Source organism: Triturus cristatus, chromosome 1_1 (assembly GCF_964204655.1).
Source record: "Triturus cristatus chromosome 1_1, aTriCri1.1, whole genome shotgun sequence".
NCBI classification, from domain to species: domain Eukaryota; kingdom Metazoa; phylum Chordata; class Amphibia; order Caudata; family Salamandridae; genus Triturus; species Triturus cristatus.
This window is the reverse complement of record NC_140579.1, coordinates 1279425381-1279444638: the sequence shown is the minus strand read 5'-3', so window position 1 is coordinate 1279444638 and position 19258 is coordinate 1279425381. Positions and strand designations below refer to the sequence as shown.

Here is a 19258-nt window from a genome sequence, read left to right as displayed (position 1 = left end):
AATAGTATCGTAAAACAAAGGTGCGATAAGATTAGCCCTATAAATCTCAAAATGTATTGTGCAAGAGAGGGATTCCATAAATACCTCTGTCCTTTCAGTCGATAACTCTGCAATGCAAATAAAGTATTGAAACAGGAGTATAAACGAATACTGCCGACACGATCTAATACGCATCATGTAAATGACAGTAGGGTACCTACATAATCTGTGGTGATATTTCCATTCCACAGGGGGTTCTGTATCTCGCTACGTATCTCTGTAATGGGTCTCGAAACTCAGGATTAGAAATATGTCCCAATAACACAGAATCTAAAGGAACGAATGCCAAAATGATCTCTATTTTACAGAGAACTTTATGTGGGACCCTTCCAAAACTCAACCAATTATCACATCATACGAGCACTCATTAAAGTGCCATCTCAAACCTAGACGCCTATTTTATACGTCCGATAGTCTTCTCACCGTGATTGTGAAGTGCCTTCGCTCTAACGTCGCTCTCTGTGTAATGCCGAGTACGGTACACGAGAGACTTCAGATTCTCGGCGCTTATCAAGGAAACCCTCTCTTCCTGTATGCCGTCATAACGGAGGGACAGAACACTACATCGTCTTTGATTCAAGAAGATCGAGGACAGACTACAATATCTATCTAATTGTATGGCGGCCATCTTAGAATTTAACATTTGTGATCGGTAAAAACCATAATTAATAGTATTTCATTCAAAATGGTATTTAAACAGGGTCCTGTCTGCAAGCTTGGATAACATATGCCAAAGGTTACGAGTCTTCTAGAAGAAAAACGTGAGTGCACAGTTATCTGTAAAAATGTGGTCATTAGTCGTATTAGCTCCATCCCTCCCAGGTGATGTTATTTTTTGTATATGCCTGGTGTTCCAATCAACATATCTGGGCATGGGAGTGCAATAGAAATAAACAATGTATATTCCTTCAAACGAAAACAGAAAGGTGGATTACAATGCAATGCATACTTGCAACTTTTACTACATTCGAATTACACAGATACTGACATTTATAATTTCTCATGGAGTGTGGCTGCTCCATGCGTTCTATCTCCCCAGAAAATAATGTAATTCATGATCAATGTTAAGCCCGATGTCTGTGCTCCGCAGTCTGAGTATCCACAGAGCCTCTCTCCTAACTAGGGCTAATTCTGTGTTACCCCCTCTTGGATGTCATAGTGTCTGTTCGATGCCAAAATACTGAAAAGATTTGTTAGTCAATTGGGCAGAGCACTGTGAGATATGCGCCGCAATGGGGTATCTAAGGTACCCTTGTTTCACAGCCTGCATGTGCTCACCTATTCTCTCCCGTAGCGTCCTTATAGTGCTACCCAGGTCTTTTTTCTTACATTTGCAATCAATGATGTACACAACATACTTGGTAAGGCAGTTGATATTTGTCTTTATGTCACAGGTCCTGTTGCCTGGTCCCTCAAAATGGGTCTCCTTGCTATACGCCCATTTGCAAGCTCCACAGTGTCCACAACCATGGAAGCCTCTTGTCCGTTGTATAAGCCAATTCTCTCTCAGCTCATCCCTAGGGTAGCATGGACTCAGTAAATTCCTAAGGGACTTCCCACATCTATATGTTATGTTGGGTCTGTCCATGATATGTTTGCTCAGGGATTTGTCTGCCCTTAAAAGGTGCCAATGTCTGTTAAGACTGCGCATCAACACCCTAGACCAGTTATTATATCCCGTTACCATTCTTAGTTTGCTGTCTGTGTGGGTGTGATTCGTCCGTCAGCTAGATAGTCATCCCAGTATATAATTTAGTGCCATTCCCCTAGCGGCGCCCATACACCTATAGAAAGTATACCACTGCCTTGATTCATTAACATCCGCTAAGGTATTCCGGAGTCCTGGAACATGCTTCGCTGTTAGGGAAATTTGGCGGAGAGTCAACAAGTTCCATAACTGTTGGGCGCCCTGTGAGAGAGAGGGATTTGTTGCCTCCCTGCTTGTTGATATAGAACATGCTTGTGGTGATGTCCGTGCGGATCAACGCCGATGATCCCTGTATTTGAGATAGGAAAGCCTGAAGGGAGAGAAAAATGGCTTTCAACTTCAACCTGTTTATGTGCATTTGACGTTGAGCAGCGGACCACTTTCCTTGAACTTGCAGGTCCTGCAAGTGTCCTCCCCAACCTTCCATAGAAGCATCTGTTGTTACTATGTATTCTGGAATAACTGGGAGAAAGGATACGCCCTGGGACAGATGTGATTTTTGTGCCCACCACTGGAAAGCCTTTTTCATACGTGGGGTGATATTTACCACGTCGTCAAAAGATCCTGTGGTTTGAATCCATTGGTATTGTAGTTCCTCTTGGAGAGGCCTCATATGTAAGCGAGTCAGCTGCACTAAATCGATTGCAGAAGAGAGCATTCCCAGCAGAGACTTGAACACTCTCACCGAAACCTACCTTTTTCTGGAAAGTTTGAGTGCCAATGCTTGCAACCGTTGTTGTCTTTCCTGTGAGAGGAAGGCTTTGTTCTGAACGGTGTTCAAGCTGGCTCCCAGAAATATCGTTGTCTGACTTGGGTGGACAGAAGATTTTTGGTAATTTACTCAGTCCCAGTTTGTGGAACAGGGTTAGACAATCGTCTGTTGCAGCTTTTACTAGACTAGCTGATGGGGCCTTCAGCAGCCAATCGTCTAAGTATGGGAATACCTGATGACATTTGTTCGCAAGGCTGCTGCTACAGGAGCCAGAAACTTTGTGAAAGTTTGTGGAGCCTATTTGAGGCCAAATGGAAGGAGTCGGAATTGATAGAGGGTACGAGCCACTGTGAACCGGAGGAATTTTCTGTGCTTTGGATGTATAGGGACATGAAAATATGCGCTTCTAGATCCAATGAAGTCGCCGTTGTTGAGTCGTCACAAGATGTCAGAAAGCGTGATCATCCTGAATGTTTGACTTTTTAGGAATTTGTTTAATTTCCTGAGGTCTAAGATAGGCCTCCACTCCCCCGATTTTTTGCGAATAGGGAAGAAGCTGGAGTAGAAACCTTTCCTTCTCTGAGCAAAAGGGACCTTTTCTATTGGCCCTTTCTGGAGCATGATCTTTGCTTCCTTTTTGAGTAAGTGAAGACAAGCGGGGTGCGATTCCCCTGGGAGAGGAATTGGGAGGTATTTGGGTAAATTCCAAAGTGTGGCCATGAGAGATGAGATCTAAGACCCACTTGTCTGAAGTGATGTTGCACCACTGGTGAATATGGTTAGAAATCTTCGCACCGGTTGGGGTGAAAGGAGATGCAACTGGTACCCTTTTGTAATCACTGCTTGCGACCGGAGTCACAGGCTTGAGACCCTGGCTTTTGTCTGGAGGCGTATCTTGAGAAACCAGTCGTTGTTGGTTGTTGGTAGGATTTTTGCTGGTATCCTTGGCGATATTGTGGCTGGTAGGACTGGTAAGTCTTGGCACGTTGATAATTTCCCCTGTATCCAGAAAAACCACAGCCTTGAGCTCCCCGAAAGGGCACCTTACGGTACTGAAGGGTACCTAGCGCTTTGGCTGTATCCGTATCCTTTTTAATTGCAGTAAGCGCCTCATCAATGTGACTGCCAAATAGGCTATCGCCGACGTATGCAATTTCAAGAATTTTCGACTGTACTTCTGGCCGGAAGCTTGTTGCTCTTAGCCACCCCTGGCGCCTTAGAACGGCCACACCTGCTAACTGATGGAAGCTTGTAGTGGCAATGTCCATTGTGCAGTCAATGATTTGACGCTGCTCTTTTGCCTTCCGTAAGGATCTTATTGAACTCCTCATTGTTTTCCTCTGGGATAAGGTCTCTCATTGTCCCCATATCGGACCACATTTGCCGATCATAGAGGCCCAATATGGCTAAAGCGTTAGAAGCTCTGACTGAAATTGCTGCCATTGAGGAAAATCTTTTTCCAATGGAGTAGACTGATTATTTGATTTTCTCTGGGCTGCCTGCGAGATCAGTCAGGCTTGGGATGACCCGTGAGACACGCAGGAGAGTCCTCTGGAGCCCTATATTTTTTTATCAAATCTTGGTAGTACAGGAACCACTGAAGCTGGCGTCTTCATTTCTTTGACACCCTCTTGCCAAATGTGATCAATTATAGGTATTGACCTGACTGTCTTTCTCGATTGCTCTTTAAAGTCGCACAGAAAACAGTCCGACTGCTGTACAATTGTGGACAAGTGGAATCTGGTAGTGGCTCTGTCCATAATAGTGTGGAAACCTCCAATATCCTCCGGAGGTGAGTCTGAAGGATGATGAGGTGGAGGAGACGGTGTTGGTGCCATATAATCACCCCATTCATCAGTGGGTGGAGGTGGATCATGGATTTCTCCCTCCTCAGGCTCTTCCTCAGAGGTGGTAGGATCCTCTCTGGTAGGTAGAGGAATTATGGGATGTGGCGTTAACCTGGGTGTGCCAGAAGGTGGTGGCGGCGGCGATTGAGGAGCTACAGGCAGAGGTAGGGGCACTGTGACATTGTCCTCTTGAGGAGGAAACATTTTATATTTTGCCAACATATTTTGTAGGTCCACTATTAGTGTCGGAGGAAGTTGAGCAGGTTGTTGCCTAAGCTGTTCAAAGTATCTGAAATGATGATACTGAGCACAAGGGACCGGATAGTGTTGATAATATTGCTCCTCATCGTCATAGTCTTCTTCTTGATACTTCACGTTGAGCTCAGAAGGGCTATGCGCAGTTCCAAATTGGCCCTCATCCTCATCAGAATCCTCCACATCTAAAAGATGACTGAGAGGTAGTGGTGACATTTTTGGTGTCCTAAATTCCATTTATGTAGATTGCAGGACAGAGTTAAAGGACCTGCAGACAAAATTGGAATTTTTGTCAATGATGCCGTGGTCAACAGTAACATTTGTCGTAGTTGACGGCGATATAGCCGTAGACGGTGGAGTTGGTGTAGACGGTGGGATTGCCATCAACGATGCAGCTGTCGTCAACGATGGAGGGGTCGTCGACGATGAAGTCGTCATTGGGAGTCTTGCCGGCGACGAGGTTTTCGTCGACGGTCTCGTCGACTGAGATCTTCATCTGTGGTAGTGCCTTCCTCGACCGTGTCGTCGTTGGCGATAGAGGCAACGTCAACGGTATGGAACCCTTGATACTTGCCATAGACAACGCCGTCGACTGTCTTGACGACGATAGTCATTGTCGTCGCTGTTGAAGAAGTAATAGGCGTCAACGGTGAACTTGACGCCGATGAAGATTTGTGGCTGATTTTTCTTCTAAAAAAGCTTGAAGATTCCGGTTTTCCTTTGGATGTCCCCGAAGACTGAGGGAACCCAATCTCTGAGGAGATGTTACTCCTGTTTTTAAGATTCTTTGGTCAGATGAGAGACTTTAGAATGTTTCTCTCTCTTCAGGTTGACCCTCAGGCGACCTGGGTCTCTTATGAGACTTGGAGGACGTGTCGCTCTCACCATCCATTGAGGCACTCTGCTTCTTTTTCAGCCACAATAAAAGTCTTACCTCTATATCTCTTAGGGTTTTAGTTGAGGAAAGTGCGGCATATTTTACATTGCCTTGTCTCATGGTTGGGATAGAGGCAATAAATGCAATCTTTGTGGGCATCATCCACATGCACCCTTTTCTTTCCACAGGATTTAAAAGGTCTAAATAATCCTTTTTTATCAGACATTCTTCTTAGAGTGAAGAAACAAAACTTATCTGAAAAAGTTGAAGAACTGAGCAGAAATCAGGGAGACTCCCTTTCACCCGACGTGCAGTGAAAATCTGAGGGATTCAGTTTCTCTTGGGAACGTTTTAGAGGGTGATGGTTGCTGATTGGTCATGTTTTGAGTTTGGTCCTTTTTATAAAAGGAGGCTGATAGGCTATTGAATACATGGTTACCTCCATGATAGCCTATTGAATTTACTATTTACTACTTTGTTATATGTACCGTTGGACTCCCACTTCGACGACGGGGAATGATTCAGGCATGTGAATCTATGAAAGATACCCCAATACTGGATAATTGGTTCTGAAGACTTCAGAATGGGGCTGCTACAGAAATAGGATGCAGTAGACAAGTGGTTGATTTAGATAATGTTGTGCACATTCCCTTTTCTTTACCTTGTCCTTGCTTAAAGAGGCATTATAAAGATAATTTTAGTTGCTTTATGTGCAGTGTTTAAAAAAAATATATATATATGCTTTCCTAGCCTGGATTATGCTTTCTACTTTTGAATTTAGGGCTTAATTTGCCAACACTCTAAGTGAAAATTCAATCATAATTAACATATGACTCTCTAAAAATAACAATTCTGAAAAGATAGTCAAATATTGAAGGCACCTTAATCTATCTCTCTCTCTCTCTCTCTCTCTCTCTCTCTCTCTCTCTCTCTCTCTCTCTCTCTCTCTCTCTCTCTCTATATATATATATATATATATATAATATCAAAAATCTTTCAATCCTTAAGGTCTATAGCTTAACTGCAAAAAAATTAATTCACAAGGTTAAACACAAGGGATCAGAATTGCAGTTAAGTGATGAGAAAACAAGTCGTTCAGTTTGTGAAGAAGTGCCAGAGGAGAATCATCCAATGGAGAATTTTCCACTTTCACAAAAATTGGAGGCTCTTCCATTTATACCAATCTCTAACTTAAGTCCCACAGTTTCCATAGTTACAAAAACGCCTCTTATTCTGTAGTGTCTTATAACCAAAATCAATTAACAAAATTATATGATTAAAGTTTTTAAAGATACTCACAGCGCCTCCTCCTGGGGTATGCCTCAGATTGTCTTTTGAGCCGCACTTTGACTGCACAGTGCTAACATCCAACTTCTTGTGTACAATCTGCACCTTTTAGGGTAAAAAAACAAACTTTCATAAGAACATACATTTGGAAAGAATATCTTGTTGTTGAGAACATTATTTTTTCTCCTTCAAGTCTATTATTCTAAACCCTTGTTACAAAGACCCAGATATAGTGAAGAATTGTAAAGCTAGTAAGGACCAGCTAAACTCAAATAAGAAATGACTTACTGGTATTATTATTCCCAAATCATGGAATTATTCGTAGAGCTCATGAACAATGCATGGTGTGTGATACAAAATAATTTCTAAACACTAGAGGCTTCTTTAACAATATTTTTTGTTTTTGTTTCTTTTAAATATAAAGCAACTGTATGTAGTAAGTATATTCTTAAGACCCATATATTTCCTATACTCAACCGCTGGATATCTGCCAAACAATGAAGGGATGTAAAATGCTTCCAGAGCTGTTAAACACAGAGCTGCATGTAGTACAAATATATGTATCATATTCTGCAGGCGCCATACCTCTGCATATTCTCTACCGTTTCTGTTTCCTTGCTATGACAAAAGGTTTGGCTCAGAACTTGGGGCAAAGCTAGATATATTAAACTTTTCAAATGTGTCAAAAATTGGCAAAGTAATTTCTAAATGCCAAAATATTAGTTTGGGGTAATACTAAGGAAAGGTTTCCTATGTGTAATCCTTGTTCTCATTTAAGGGATTCTCCACTGAAATAATACGCATTGAATATCGCTCAGGTGCAAGATCTCAGAGCGCATATTTGAATGTATATTCCAGTGTGTTTCATTTTTGCTTACTTCAGGCAGGCTAAGTCTTTTAATCTGACATTTAGGCCTGATTTAGAGTCTGGCTGACAGGTACCTGGCCACACTTGTTGACAGATATCCCATCTGCATTAGGAGGCAATGCACTTGTAAATGTACTCTAACTCAGTGCTAAATACTTTGGCAGCCCAGAAAATATGCCAGAATGGCCAATTCCATTAATGTACTTAAAAAGGCTTAAAACATTTAAATATAGAATAGTCACTACAAAGATTAGGTGACTTTGAAAACAAACATTCACAAACCGTTTTTGAAAAAAACAAAGTGAAAGGAACCAGGACAATGTAGCCATATAGGCTGCAGCTACATTAGGATGAAAATTGACCCTGCACCTTTCAGCGCTCCCAGCCCTCCAGGGTCCCATTATGCCCGTTAGGTGGCGGTTACCACAGTTATGTTTTTTAACAATGGAATTCAAGGATAACGATATATGTACAACATTATGCATCTTTCTTCCTGCTGCTGGGAAGGAGAGAGGTAAAAAAAAAAAAAATCTGTTTTATTAGGTTTGATTATACAGAAAAGACAGAACATGTGAAAACTTCCCACACGACATAGCAAGTACATATCTGCCATGTTAGTAAGACACGACATAACCAGTGACATAATGCAGTTTCTTATAGCTTATAGCATCCAACCGCAACAAGTTGTTTCAGATCTGTATTGCAGATAAGCCAATGCCCCAGCAGGCTCCTGTACGCCACCCTCAGGACTCTGTATTCAGTCATTTCCTGTTGCGGCTGCCTCAGCTGTTTCTGATTGCACCAGGAGGTATAGTTTCAAAGGGTCCCAAATGTCTTGTGGACGGGATGATGGCGACAACAGTTCCGCATATGTATTATTATTAATAATTTCTATAGTGCTGAATCACCCCAAAGGGGTATCTCTGCGCCTAGGACGGTGTGCTGCAGCCAGACCCAAGGGACTCAGAAAAGAAAGGTTTTTAAACGCTTCCTGATTTGAAAGAGGCTCTGGCAATCGCGAAGCTGGAGGGGCTATTCGTTCCAGAGGGTGGGGGCAAGATGTGTAAATGCTTTGCCACCCTTGCGAGCCTTTTTAATTCTAGGGGTACAAAGGAGTAGCTTGGAGCCTGATCGAAGGGGCCGTGGGGGAGTGTACTTGATAAGTTTAGCAGATAAATAGGAAGGCCCCTGTCCATTAAGGGTTTTGTAAACAGTGCCGCCTATTTTAAATTTCACCCGCTTTCTCACAGGGAGCCAGTGGAGTTTAAGAAGTGGGATAGAAGCCGTTCTGGGTGGGGCATTTGCTACTAGACGGGCAGCCGTATTCTGCACAACTTGTAGCTTGGTTAAGGAGGCTTCGCTGGCTGAGGCCAACAGTGAGTTACAATTGTCCAGACGGCTTAATACTAGGGCTTGCATCAATGTTTTTTTAGTGGAGGAAGGTAACAGGGGAAGACTCTTCGGAGTAAGCTGAGTGTGTGGAAGCAGGTGCCAGCCGTAGTAGTGGCGTGAGCTTAGAGTGTGAGGTTCTGGTTGATCCCGATTCCTAAATTCTTGACCACTTCCTTAGGAGAAGGTGCCTTGCCCAGCTCCTCCGGCCACCATCTGGGAGTCCAGCTTAAATCTTCTGCTCCAAACAGCATGATCTCAGATTTCTCGGTGTTTAGTTGGAGGAAGTTGGTTCTCATCCAGGCGGAAATGGTCTCCATGCCCTCAGAAAAGATGAGTTGTATATCGGGTCTGTTTTTATCAAAGGTGAGGAGGAGCTGGGTGTCGTCCGCGTAGGAGATGGGACTGAACCCTAAGTTCCTCATTAGTTTGGCCAAGGGGGTAACATATATGTTAAAGAGAGTAGGGCTCAAGCAGGAGCCCTGAGGTACGCCCTTGGTAACTTTTGTGGTTTTTCATCTAAGGGCCCCCAATGTAACCGCCTGGGTTCTATCTGTAAGAAAGTCTGTCAGCCATTTTAACGCAACCCCCTGAACTCCAATTCCCTGAATCCTCTCCAGTAGGATCTGGTGCGAGATGGTGTCAAACGCCGCCGATAGGTCAAGCAGCACCAGTAGTGCTGCCTGACCATTGTCCAGGGCCATTATGATGTTATCAGTTACCTCCATCAGAGCTTTGGTACTGTGCTTGGCCCGGAAACCTGACTGGGAGACATCAAGGCAGTGAGAGGTCTCCAAAAAATCAGACAGATGTCTGTTTAGGTGCTTTTCAATAAGTTTGCTCTGAAGGGGGAGCAAGGATATGGGACGGTAATTGGAAAGCTCGGTTGTGGAGATCTTAGGATTTTTACGAATCGGTACAACTTGAGCTGCTTTCCATTCTAGGGGGAGTCTGCCTGTCCTCAAGGAACTATTGAGAATGGTACAGATGGGTGCAGCTAACTGCGCAAAATCTGGAGGAGATTTTTGCAGGAATGATATCTAGGGGGGAACCAGATTTAATTTTGGTAAGGAGAGAATCAACCTCTACCGGAGTGAGTAAGGGAAAGCAGACGAGCTGCGAGGTATTGTTAGGGGAAATAGTAAATACTGTTAAAGAGTGCAATGAAATTTCATTAGATGAGATATTTTTTTGGTAGATGTCTTCGATTTTCTGGGTTATAAAGGAAGCAATATTGTTGCACAGCAGTTGTGAGGGGGATTCCGCAGTTTTGCAAGCCCTGGGATTGGTGTAGGACTTAAGGATCTGATAGAGGGTTCTAGAATTGTTCCCAGTTTGCTACAGGGGAAGAGTGATGTGTAGCTTGCGAGCAGATTTCATATTTTTATGATAGAAGGACAGTGCGCCTTTGTATCTCTCTTTGTCTTGCCCACTGTGCAAGTGTCGCCCAATCCGTTCCAGTTTTTTGCTTTGGCTCTTTTCGATTCGTAAGGCAGGAGAGTACCAGCTAGTGGGTGTAAGTTTTGGAGAGTGGGTCTGTGGCTTCATAGGGGCTACATTATCTATGGTGACTTGGATAACAGAATTAAAATGAGCTAGCTGTTTCTCTACACTAGAAGTGCTAGTTTCGGTGTTCCAAGAGCAAAAAGGCGACAGGAATGCACAAGGTACTACTTTTGTAACAATATAACTGTAAGAGACATTAGTTGGTGATAGAACGCAGAGCCATGCAAAAAACTGACCGCTGGTGCCATGAAACTAGGGCCCTGAAAGGGATGACCTTAACCCTAGAAATCAGGTCGCAGAACGGGGAGAATGGGTGGGGCGGTAAGAAATCTATCACTAACTACAGATATATCGTTACACAAGTAGTAACTCGTGCATCTGAAAGAGACACATTAGTGATAAGATTCCTTACCTTAGAATAGATGCCCCAGCAATACCAACCCCGGTGATGGGTCTGCGAATAGATTACACCAGAAAGTCACAGAGAACAGAACGGCCAAAGAAGCCGTCTCTCCGGACCTGACTGTCAAGGCAGTAATGCTTGGTAAACGTGTGTAGCGAGGCCCACGTAGCTGCCTGACAAATGTCCTGCAAGGGGACGCCACGTCCCAAGGCAGTAGTGGCTGCCGTCGCCCTGGTAGAATGGGCACGCAGCCCCATAGAAGGCTCCTTCTTAGCCAACGAGTAACAGGCCTTGATGCAGAGAACAACCTACCGAGAGATTGTCCGTTTGTGCACAGCCTGACCTCTTTTGGCGCCCACGTAGCCAACAAAGAGCTGGTCATCCACCCGGAACTGTTGCGTGTGATTCAGGTAGAACGAGAGCGCACGTTTTGGGTCCAGACGGTGGAGCCTCTCTTCCTCTTTGGAAGGATGCAGAGGCGGAAAGAAGGTGGGCAAAGTGATGGTCTACCTGAAGTGAAAGGGCGTGACAACTTTTGGTAAGAAAGGAGGACGGGTCCTTAAAACCACCATGTCTGGATAATCAGAAAGGAAAGGAGGTTTAGAAGAAAGAGCCTGGAGCTCACTCACTCTTCAGGCAGAGGTGAGAGCTACCAGGAAAGCCGTCTTGAGAGTGAGAAGACGCAAAGGACAGGTATGAAGGGGCTCGAAGGGAGCGCAAATCAGATATGTCAAGACAAGGTTTAAGTCCCATTGAGGCATTATGAACGGCAAGGGAGGAAACGTGTGCGTAATGCCTTTTAGGAAACGGTTAACAACCAGGGACTTACTAAGAGAAGGCTGATCTAGAAGCCGCAAAAAGGCGGAGATGGCCGAAAGATAACCTTTGATAGTGCCCAGAGCAGAGCCCTGCTGGGCCAAAGAAAGAAGGAACAGAAGGATTTCGGAAAGAGGGGCAGAAAGGGGATCCACAGCCGTAGCTGTGCACCATGCCAAAAACTTGTCCCATCTGCAGGCGTATACCGTTTTAGTGGAGGGACACCTGGCTGCCAGAATGACATCACAGTCTTCGGGAGGAAAGATCAAAAGCTGTCAACTGTCGCCGCTCAATCTCCACGCATGGAGGTGGAGGTTGGACAGGTTCAGGTGGAGGACCGTCCCCTGCTGCTGCGACAGAAGATCCTCCCGAAGAGGCAGTCGGATCGGGGGATCGATCGCCATGCTGAGTAGCTCGGGATACCAATATCTTCGTGCCCAATCCGGAGCCACAAGGATGACTTGGGGCCGGTCGCGCCGAATCTTCTCCAGCACTCTGGGCAGAAGTGGTATAGGCAGAAAAGCGTACAACAGACCGCAACTCCATTCGTGACAAAAAGCGTCGCCGAGCGAGTGCCGCCTTGGAAATTCCAACGTGCGGAACTGAAGACATTGCGCGTTCTCTTTGGTGGCGAATAGATCTAACCAAGGCTCTCCCCACTGCTGAAAGAGACCTTGAACCACGTCCGAGTTCAGACGCCATTCGTGATCCATCAAGCACCGGTAGCTGAGTTCGTCCTCCCTGGTGTTCAGAGAACCTGCCAGGTGTTGAACTACCAAGGTAATGCCTTGATGTTCCAGCCATGTCCAGAGGCGCAGAGCCTCCTGACATAGGGTCCAGGACCCCACTACGCCCTGTTTTTTGCAAAACCACATGGCGGTGGTGTTGTCCGTGAACACCTGCACCACACTTCCCCCAGACAGAGGAAAGGAATACATTCAGTGCAAGACGGATCGCCCGAAGCTTTAAAAGGTTGATAGGGAGCCGGGACTCCGCCGGAGACCAGAGTCCTCTGATCTCCGCCTCTCCCAGGTGGCCTCCCCATCCCAGGAGGGATGCATCCGTCACCACTGTGTGCTCCGGTTGGGGAAGGGAGAGGGATTTGCCAATGACCCAATCGCGATTCGTGAGCCACCACTGCAATTGTCGTGCAGTGCCCTCCGAGATCTGGACATAATCGGACGGGTTGCCCTGATGCTGCGCCCACTGGAACTTAAGGTTCCACTGCAGAGCCTGTATATGCCATCTGGCATGTTGCACTAGCAGGATGCAGGAGGCCATCAGGCCCAGGAGCCGGAGGGTCATCCTGACTGAAACCCGGGACAGAGGCTGAAAGATAGGAATCATAGCCTGAATATCCCAGACTCGCTGCTCGGGAGGATAAACCCGAAACAGCGTTGAATCCAGAACCGCTCCTGAGAGGGACTCTGGTACGACTTCGGCACATTCATGGAGAACCCCAGCAAATGCAGGAGGTCGGCCGTAGTCTGAAGGTGGTTTGACGACTGCCTGGGGCGAGCCCGCCTTCAACAACCAGTCGTCGAGGTAAGGGAAGACTGACACCCCCCGACCTGCGCAGGTGAGCTGCGACCACTGCCATCACCTTCGTGAACACCCGAGGGGCGCTGGTAAGGCTGAAGGGGAGCACAGCAAACTGAAAATGCTCCAGGCCTTCCGTGAACCGCAAGTAACGCTGGTGGGCCGCAGGACAGGGATGTGAAAATGTGTCCTGCAAGTCCAACGCTACCATCCAGTCTCCAGGGTTGAGGGCAGCCAGGACCTGAGCCAGTCAGCATTTTTAACTTCTCCTTCCAGAGGAAGCGATTGACGTTCCGGAGGTCCAAGATGGGGCGCAGGCCCCGTTTGTCCTTCTTGGGGACCAGAAAGTAGTGGGAATAACAACCACTCCCTACTACCGGCCCAGGAATGCACTTGATGGCCCCCTTGGCCAAGAGGGCCGTGACTTCCTGCTGGAGAAGTACTAAGCGATCCCCCGACATGCGGTGGCACCAAGGTGGCATGGCTGGAGGGGAGGACTGAAAGGGAAGGGAGTAACCCCTGCAGATGATCTGCAACACCCACTTGTCCGATGTGATATCGCGCCAGTGGGGGAGGTGGTGGCGGATCCTGCCACCCACCGGCGCGAGGTGCTCCACAAAGCTCGGATTAGGAAGGTTTGGAGGTAGAAGCAGTGGGGGCGGAGGTGGACTGACCCCCACGCTGATTCCCAGAGCCGCCCCTGCGGAAGCCACGTCCACGGCCGCGCTGAGGCTGGTTCTGCACAGGCTTTCTGAAGGAAGGTGCCGGGGTGCCTTTGCCGTGGCCACGAAAGGAACGAAACCCAGGAGTGGCCGGGCTTTTTGCGGAAAGACCCAAGGACTTGGTCGTGGACCGCGAGTCCTTAAAACGCTCCAGTGCACTGTCGGCCTTATCGCCAAACAGGCGAGTGCCATCAAAGGGTATGTCCATGAGCCAGCTCTGAACATCCGGCGAGAACCCGGTGGATCCTAGCTAGGCGTGGCGACGAAGCGCCACCGTCGTAGAAATCGCCCTGCCGAGGGAGTCAGCGGTGTCCAAACCACACCGAATGGCGGACTTAGCCGCATCCTTACCCTCAGCAACTGCTTGGGACAGCCCAGCGTGAATCTCCTCAGGACACTGAGGCACCACCTGAGCAACCGTATCCCACACCGCGTGGGAATAGCAGCCCAATAAGCAGGGGGTGTTGACCGACCGCAGCCCCAAACTGGCCGAAAAGAAAAACCGCTTCCCGAACTGTTCCAGCTTCTTAGGGTCCTTATCCGGCGGAGCCGTGGGAAAGGCACTCTGCAACCTCGAGGCTTGGATGACCAGACTCTCAGGCGTGGGATGAGTGGTCAGAAACGCGGGGTCACCAGGCGCCGGGCGACATTCTTATCCACAGGAGACCCTGTGGCCGGCCTCGACCAAGTGCCCAACAAGACGTCAGTGAGGGCGTCGTTGAAGGGAAGCAGGAGCTCCGACGAAGTAGACGCCGTCTGGAGCACCTTAGTGAGGAGATTAGTTTTGAGGGCCGCCGTAGGAAGATCGAGGTTGAGGACCTCAGCAGCCCGACGGAGCACCATCGTGTAGGAGGCGCCCTCCTCCATGGTAGGCGGGGGAGAGGCAAACCCAGGTCAGAAGAGACATCGAGGTCGCCGGCGTCCTCCAAGCTGTCCACCCAGTCCTGCTCGGAGTCACACTGACTGGCAAGAGGGTCCTTGGACCCCTCCCAGTCATCCTCCTCCTCTATTGCAGGGGGAACAGACCGCGGAGCCGGAGAAGGAACATACGGCGTCGGAAACGGCGCCGGCCGGCGCCGCCTCTCAGTTTGGATCCCAGGTAGGAACTAAATGGTCCTGGAACTGGGGCAAGTGCGGAACAAACCGCACCCACTGTGGCGATGGAGGCGGAGCCGAGGGTGGCGCTGGGGCCGGAGCCGGCACCGCAGGACCTCGTGGCGCCGGGGCTGGAGCCAACGGCGCAGGATCCTGTGGTGCCGAAGCGGGATCCGCCGGCGGCCCAACAGGATCTGGACATGGGACCGCGGGGCCCGAAGGCGCGCCAGCGGGAGCCCAAGGCCTAAAAAGGAGGCCCATGGTGGCAAGAAACTCTTGCACCTGTTCGGGAGTCGGCGACGGACCCAGGTAAGGCGGGTAAGCCACGGGACTCCCAGGCTCCAAAGGAGTCGCAGGGGCAGAACCCCTGTCCCCCTCGTCCACATCCGAGGACCGGCGGGGGGACGTCGGAGAGCGAACACGCTTCTTCTACTTCTTTTTATGTCGTCGCTTACCGGAATCCGAGGGCAAAGACTTGAAGCCCGAGGAGCGACATAGCGACGGCAGGCCCCACAAGACTTAAATCCATGCATCCCTACGGGCACCAGGAGAAAAGGTGGGGGGGGGTGTTGGGGGGGGACTAAAAGTCTCAAAAGTGTAGTCAAAAAAGTGACTAAGGTACGTGCTCTAACCGGATCTGGGCTTGCTGGCACGGAAAAAGAAAGAACTGACGTCAGCGAGCATGGGTGGCGCCTAAGTAGTCTCCGTGACTTAATCTCGGCGCTTACGACGCCAGCGATGGACTCGGAGCCGCACGATGCCACCTACTGACGTGCAGGGGTACTGCTAGCAAAAACTTACCGAATCCAGTCTGACGCCTGGGGATATTCTAAGGTAAGGAATCTATCACTAACGTGTCTCTTTCAGATTGGTCGGGCTTTAGTTTATGCCAAGGTCTGTACCAGCGTGTGGTGTGAGATGTAGGGGTGGAAGAGCTTCTGGGACTTGTAAGTTGGAAATTCACCAGAGAGTGGTCAAACCAAGTCAAAGGACACCTTTCCCCACAATTCGTGGAGTTAGATAGAATAAGATCTAAAGTGTGCCCTGCCGAATGGGTAGGGGCGTTGTTTATCTTCAACAGACCAGTTGTAGCCTGATCTTTTAGGCAAGCTGTGGCGTCAGGATTGAGGGCATTCTCACTGTGGATGTTAAAATCCCCCAGGAGTAGGAAGTTTCGAGTGGAAATAACATGAAGGGAGATAAATTCCATCAGTTGGCTAGTAAAACCTAGTAGCGGGCCCAGGGGTCTATAAACGAGAGCCCCTTTCCAGCTATGTTGTCGTCCGTGCACATCTGATCTAGAATAGAGATGGATATGGATTCCTTATATATTAAGGCTATACCACCCCCTGCTCGTCCTGTCCGGTCTAGTTTTTGGATTCGATAGCCATCCGGGAGTGCCATTGCGATAACTGGGCTAGAAGAGGGTTTGATCCAAGTTTCACTGAGGAATCCAATGTGAGGATCATTTTCAGTCAGGAGATCCCATTATATTTATAGCATGTTTAGGGAGGGACCTGACGTTAGCTAAGAAGCAGTTCCAGCCTATGGACACAGCTATAAGGAATTCTCCCAAGAGACCCAGGTCCTTTGATCTGTTCAGGGAGTAAGCTGTGATGCAGAGAGTGAGGGGGAGGAGTGCTCTGAAATCTGCATGCCCTGCAAGAAAGAGGGCCTTCAAGTAGGATGTGTAAATGTGTCAGGAGCTCACAGGAGTTATGTCTGATCATAAGCTGCTCGTATCGTGTGTAGGAGCACCGTAGATTCGCTACATTGCAGATATCTGGGGGAAACTAGCAGGGGTTCTGGCTCCTGGCGACGTCCAGGCGCAGACGGGCTCGCCTTAAGCACGCCTTTGGCGCGTCCGCTGCGTGTCTCGCCAGCCATGAACTAAAATAGGGATTCTGGCTACTAGACCGTCACCCTTGTTTCTGGTTGGCGCCAGAAATGCCTCTGGTCACGTCCGTCAGCACAACCTCCCTCCACTCATCGGACGTGCCCGCGTTGGACCGTGGAGGAGTACTTGGATGGCGACCAAGAGGTAAGAGTTAAAGTGCTAAAGAAATGAGCAATTAAAATCAGATGTCTTAAAAGCGGTGTGCAGAGTGCAAAGTGCAAGTGTATTTAAAATGCGATGCGCCGTAGTAGCAGTACCGGGAATATACTGAGGCAGCGTGGAGCGAGGCTCATGAAGATATGGCTTTAAGTGCGTCCCAGTTGTTCTTGACAAAATATGAGGTCATTTAACCATTCTTTAAATGTGGGTGCTCTCCCTCTCCCCCATCTGCAGGCTACCCTACGTTTGGCCAGCAAGAACGCCAAGGATATGTACCTCCTGGACCGGACATCGAGGTCTTTGGTATATCCTAGTAATGTATTAAGCGGAGCGTCCGGTATGTGTAGTCCGGTCATCTGATCAAGCGCCTGTAGCACTTCCACCCACTATCTCCGTACAGGGGCACAGTCCCAAGCAAGATGTTGAAAGTCAACGCCCTCCCTTCCACATCTGTCGCAACAGTCAGTGTCTCGCAATTGAAAGCGCAGAAGTTTTGCAGATGTGTAGTATAGGCGGTGCAAATATTTATAGTGGATACATTCGTAGCCTACTGCTAGCAGATATTTTTCCATTCTGTTGCCAACAGTAAGTCCATTGATAGTCTGTTAAGGGGAGACCTAATTCTTCCTCATAGTGCGCAGGCGTTGCGTTTGTGGGCGAGCTTAGATAAGCCGAGTAGGGGGTTGGAGCCATGCGTCCATTCTCCACTGGTAGGTGGGACATGTAGGGCGGTGGATCCATCCAGTACGCAGCGTAGTGAGCCTGTGCACAGCTGAAATACAATTCCATATCTGGAATTTCAAACCCTACAGCAACAAATCGGTGAGTAAGTGTTCCCCATTTTAATATAGACTGTTTACCCCCCAAGGTAAGACGGATGAGTTGGAATTTCAGATTTTTTTTAAAGTATCCACTGGGGGCGTATGGGATGTTGATAAATAAATACAATAACTTGGAGAGGATTACCATTTTTATCAATGATGTTCTCCATGCCATTGAGATTGGCATGGCAATCCATCTGGTGATCTTGTCAGTCAGGAGATCTAGCACCCACCTGTAGTTGGCTCTCATTAATTCCTATCTCTTGTCACCACGATACCCAGGTATGTGACTGCGCCATCACACCAGGCGAGGGGATAGTCTGTATCAAACTTTGCGGTTGCGGGAATGAGAGGAAATATTTGAGATTTGCTCCACTTTATGTTAACTCCAGACAACCTACCAAAATGTATGCGCAGTATTGGATTGAGGCTGTCTTCTGGGTTGTGGAGGTATAGGGTGAGATCGTCGGCATATAATGAGATAAGAATTTGTCGCTCTGGATAGATTAGGGCATGTTCTTGATGCTGGCGTATTTTAACTGCTAGTGGCTCTTATCGCAAGAGCGAAGAGGAGGGGCGACAAAGGGCACCCCTGTCTCGTTCCCCTAGCTATGATGAAAGTGGGAGAGCAGATACCATTAATTAGTTTGCTAGCCTGTAGATTGGTATAGAGCAGTTGGATCCAAGCTATCAAGGGTATGGGGAATTCCATCCGTCTAAGGACAAAAGCCAGATAGTCCCATTCCAGGGAATCAAAGGCTTTGGTAGCGTCTAAGAAGACAGCCGCCACACTTGCTTCAGGGTCAATGTACTGAAGGACAGCAAATAAGGTTTGGAGGTTATGCGACGTCCCCCTGCCTAGAACGAACCAGACTGATCCGGCAACACAAGGGCAGTCATGAGTGGGATGATGCGATTCGCTATTATTTTGGCTAGGCTTTTAGCAGCGACGCTAATGAGGGAGAGCGGCCTGTACGAGTTGCACTGATCCGCTGGTTTATCAGGTTTTTGGAGGGATATGATGAGCGCTTTGCGCATTGTCTAGGGAAGGGCCCCTGTTTCTCTCGCCTATTCCTAAACCTGTCAAAGAATTGGGTTGAGGGTGGAGCTGAATGTTTATTAAATTCGGCTGTAAGTCCGTCGGGATCAGGGGCTCGGCCAGATTGTAGTTGCATGATAGCAGCCCTTATCTGGTCATCTTCGAAGTCTGCCAGGAGAAACCCCTTTAGGCATCGCCCATCCAACCTATTGCAGTATCTTCAAAAAAGGGGGCAAAGTCTACGGGTTGCGTTCTGTGGGACTTATATAGTGTGCTGTA

General features: G+C 47.9%; 1 protein-coding gene across 4 annotated transcripts in view; it reads right to left on the bottom strand.

Annotated features, from left to right (window-relative positions):
* LOC146871954 (microtubule-associated protein tau-like) overlaps positions 1-19258 on the bottom strand; it is a 1902682-nt gene that overhangs the window by 452621 nt on the left and 1430803 nt on the right. For all 4 annotated transcript variants that reach the window (XM_085652462.1, XM_085652435.1, XM_085652443.1 and 1 more), the window contains one exon: positions 6738-6830. In XM_085652462.1, coding sequence (XP_085508588.1) covers positions 6738-6830 — 93 coding nt within the window. The remainder of the gene's footprint in view (positions 1-6737; positions 6831-19258) is intronic.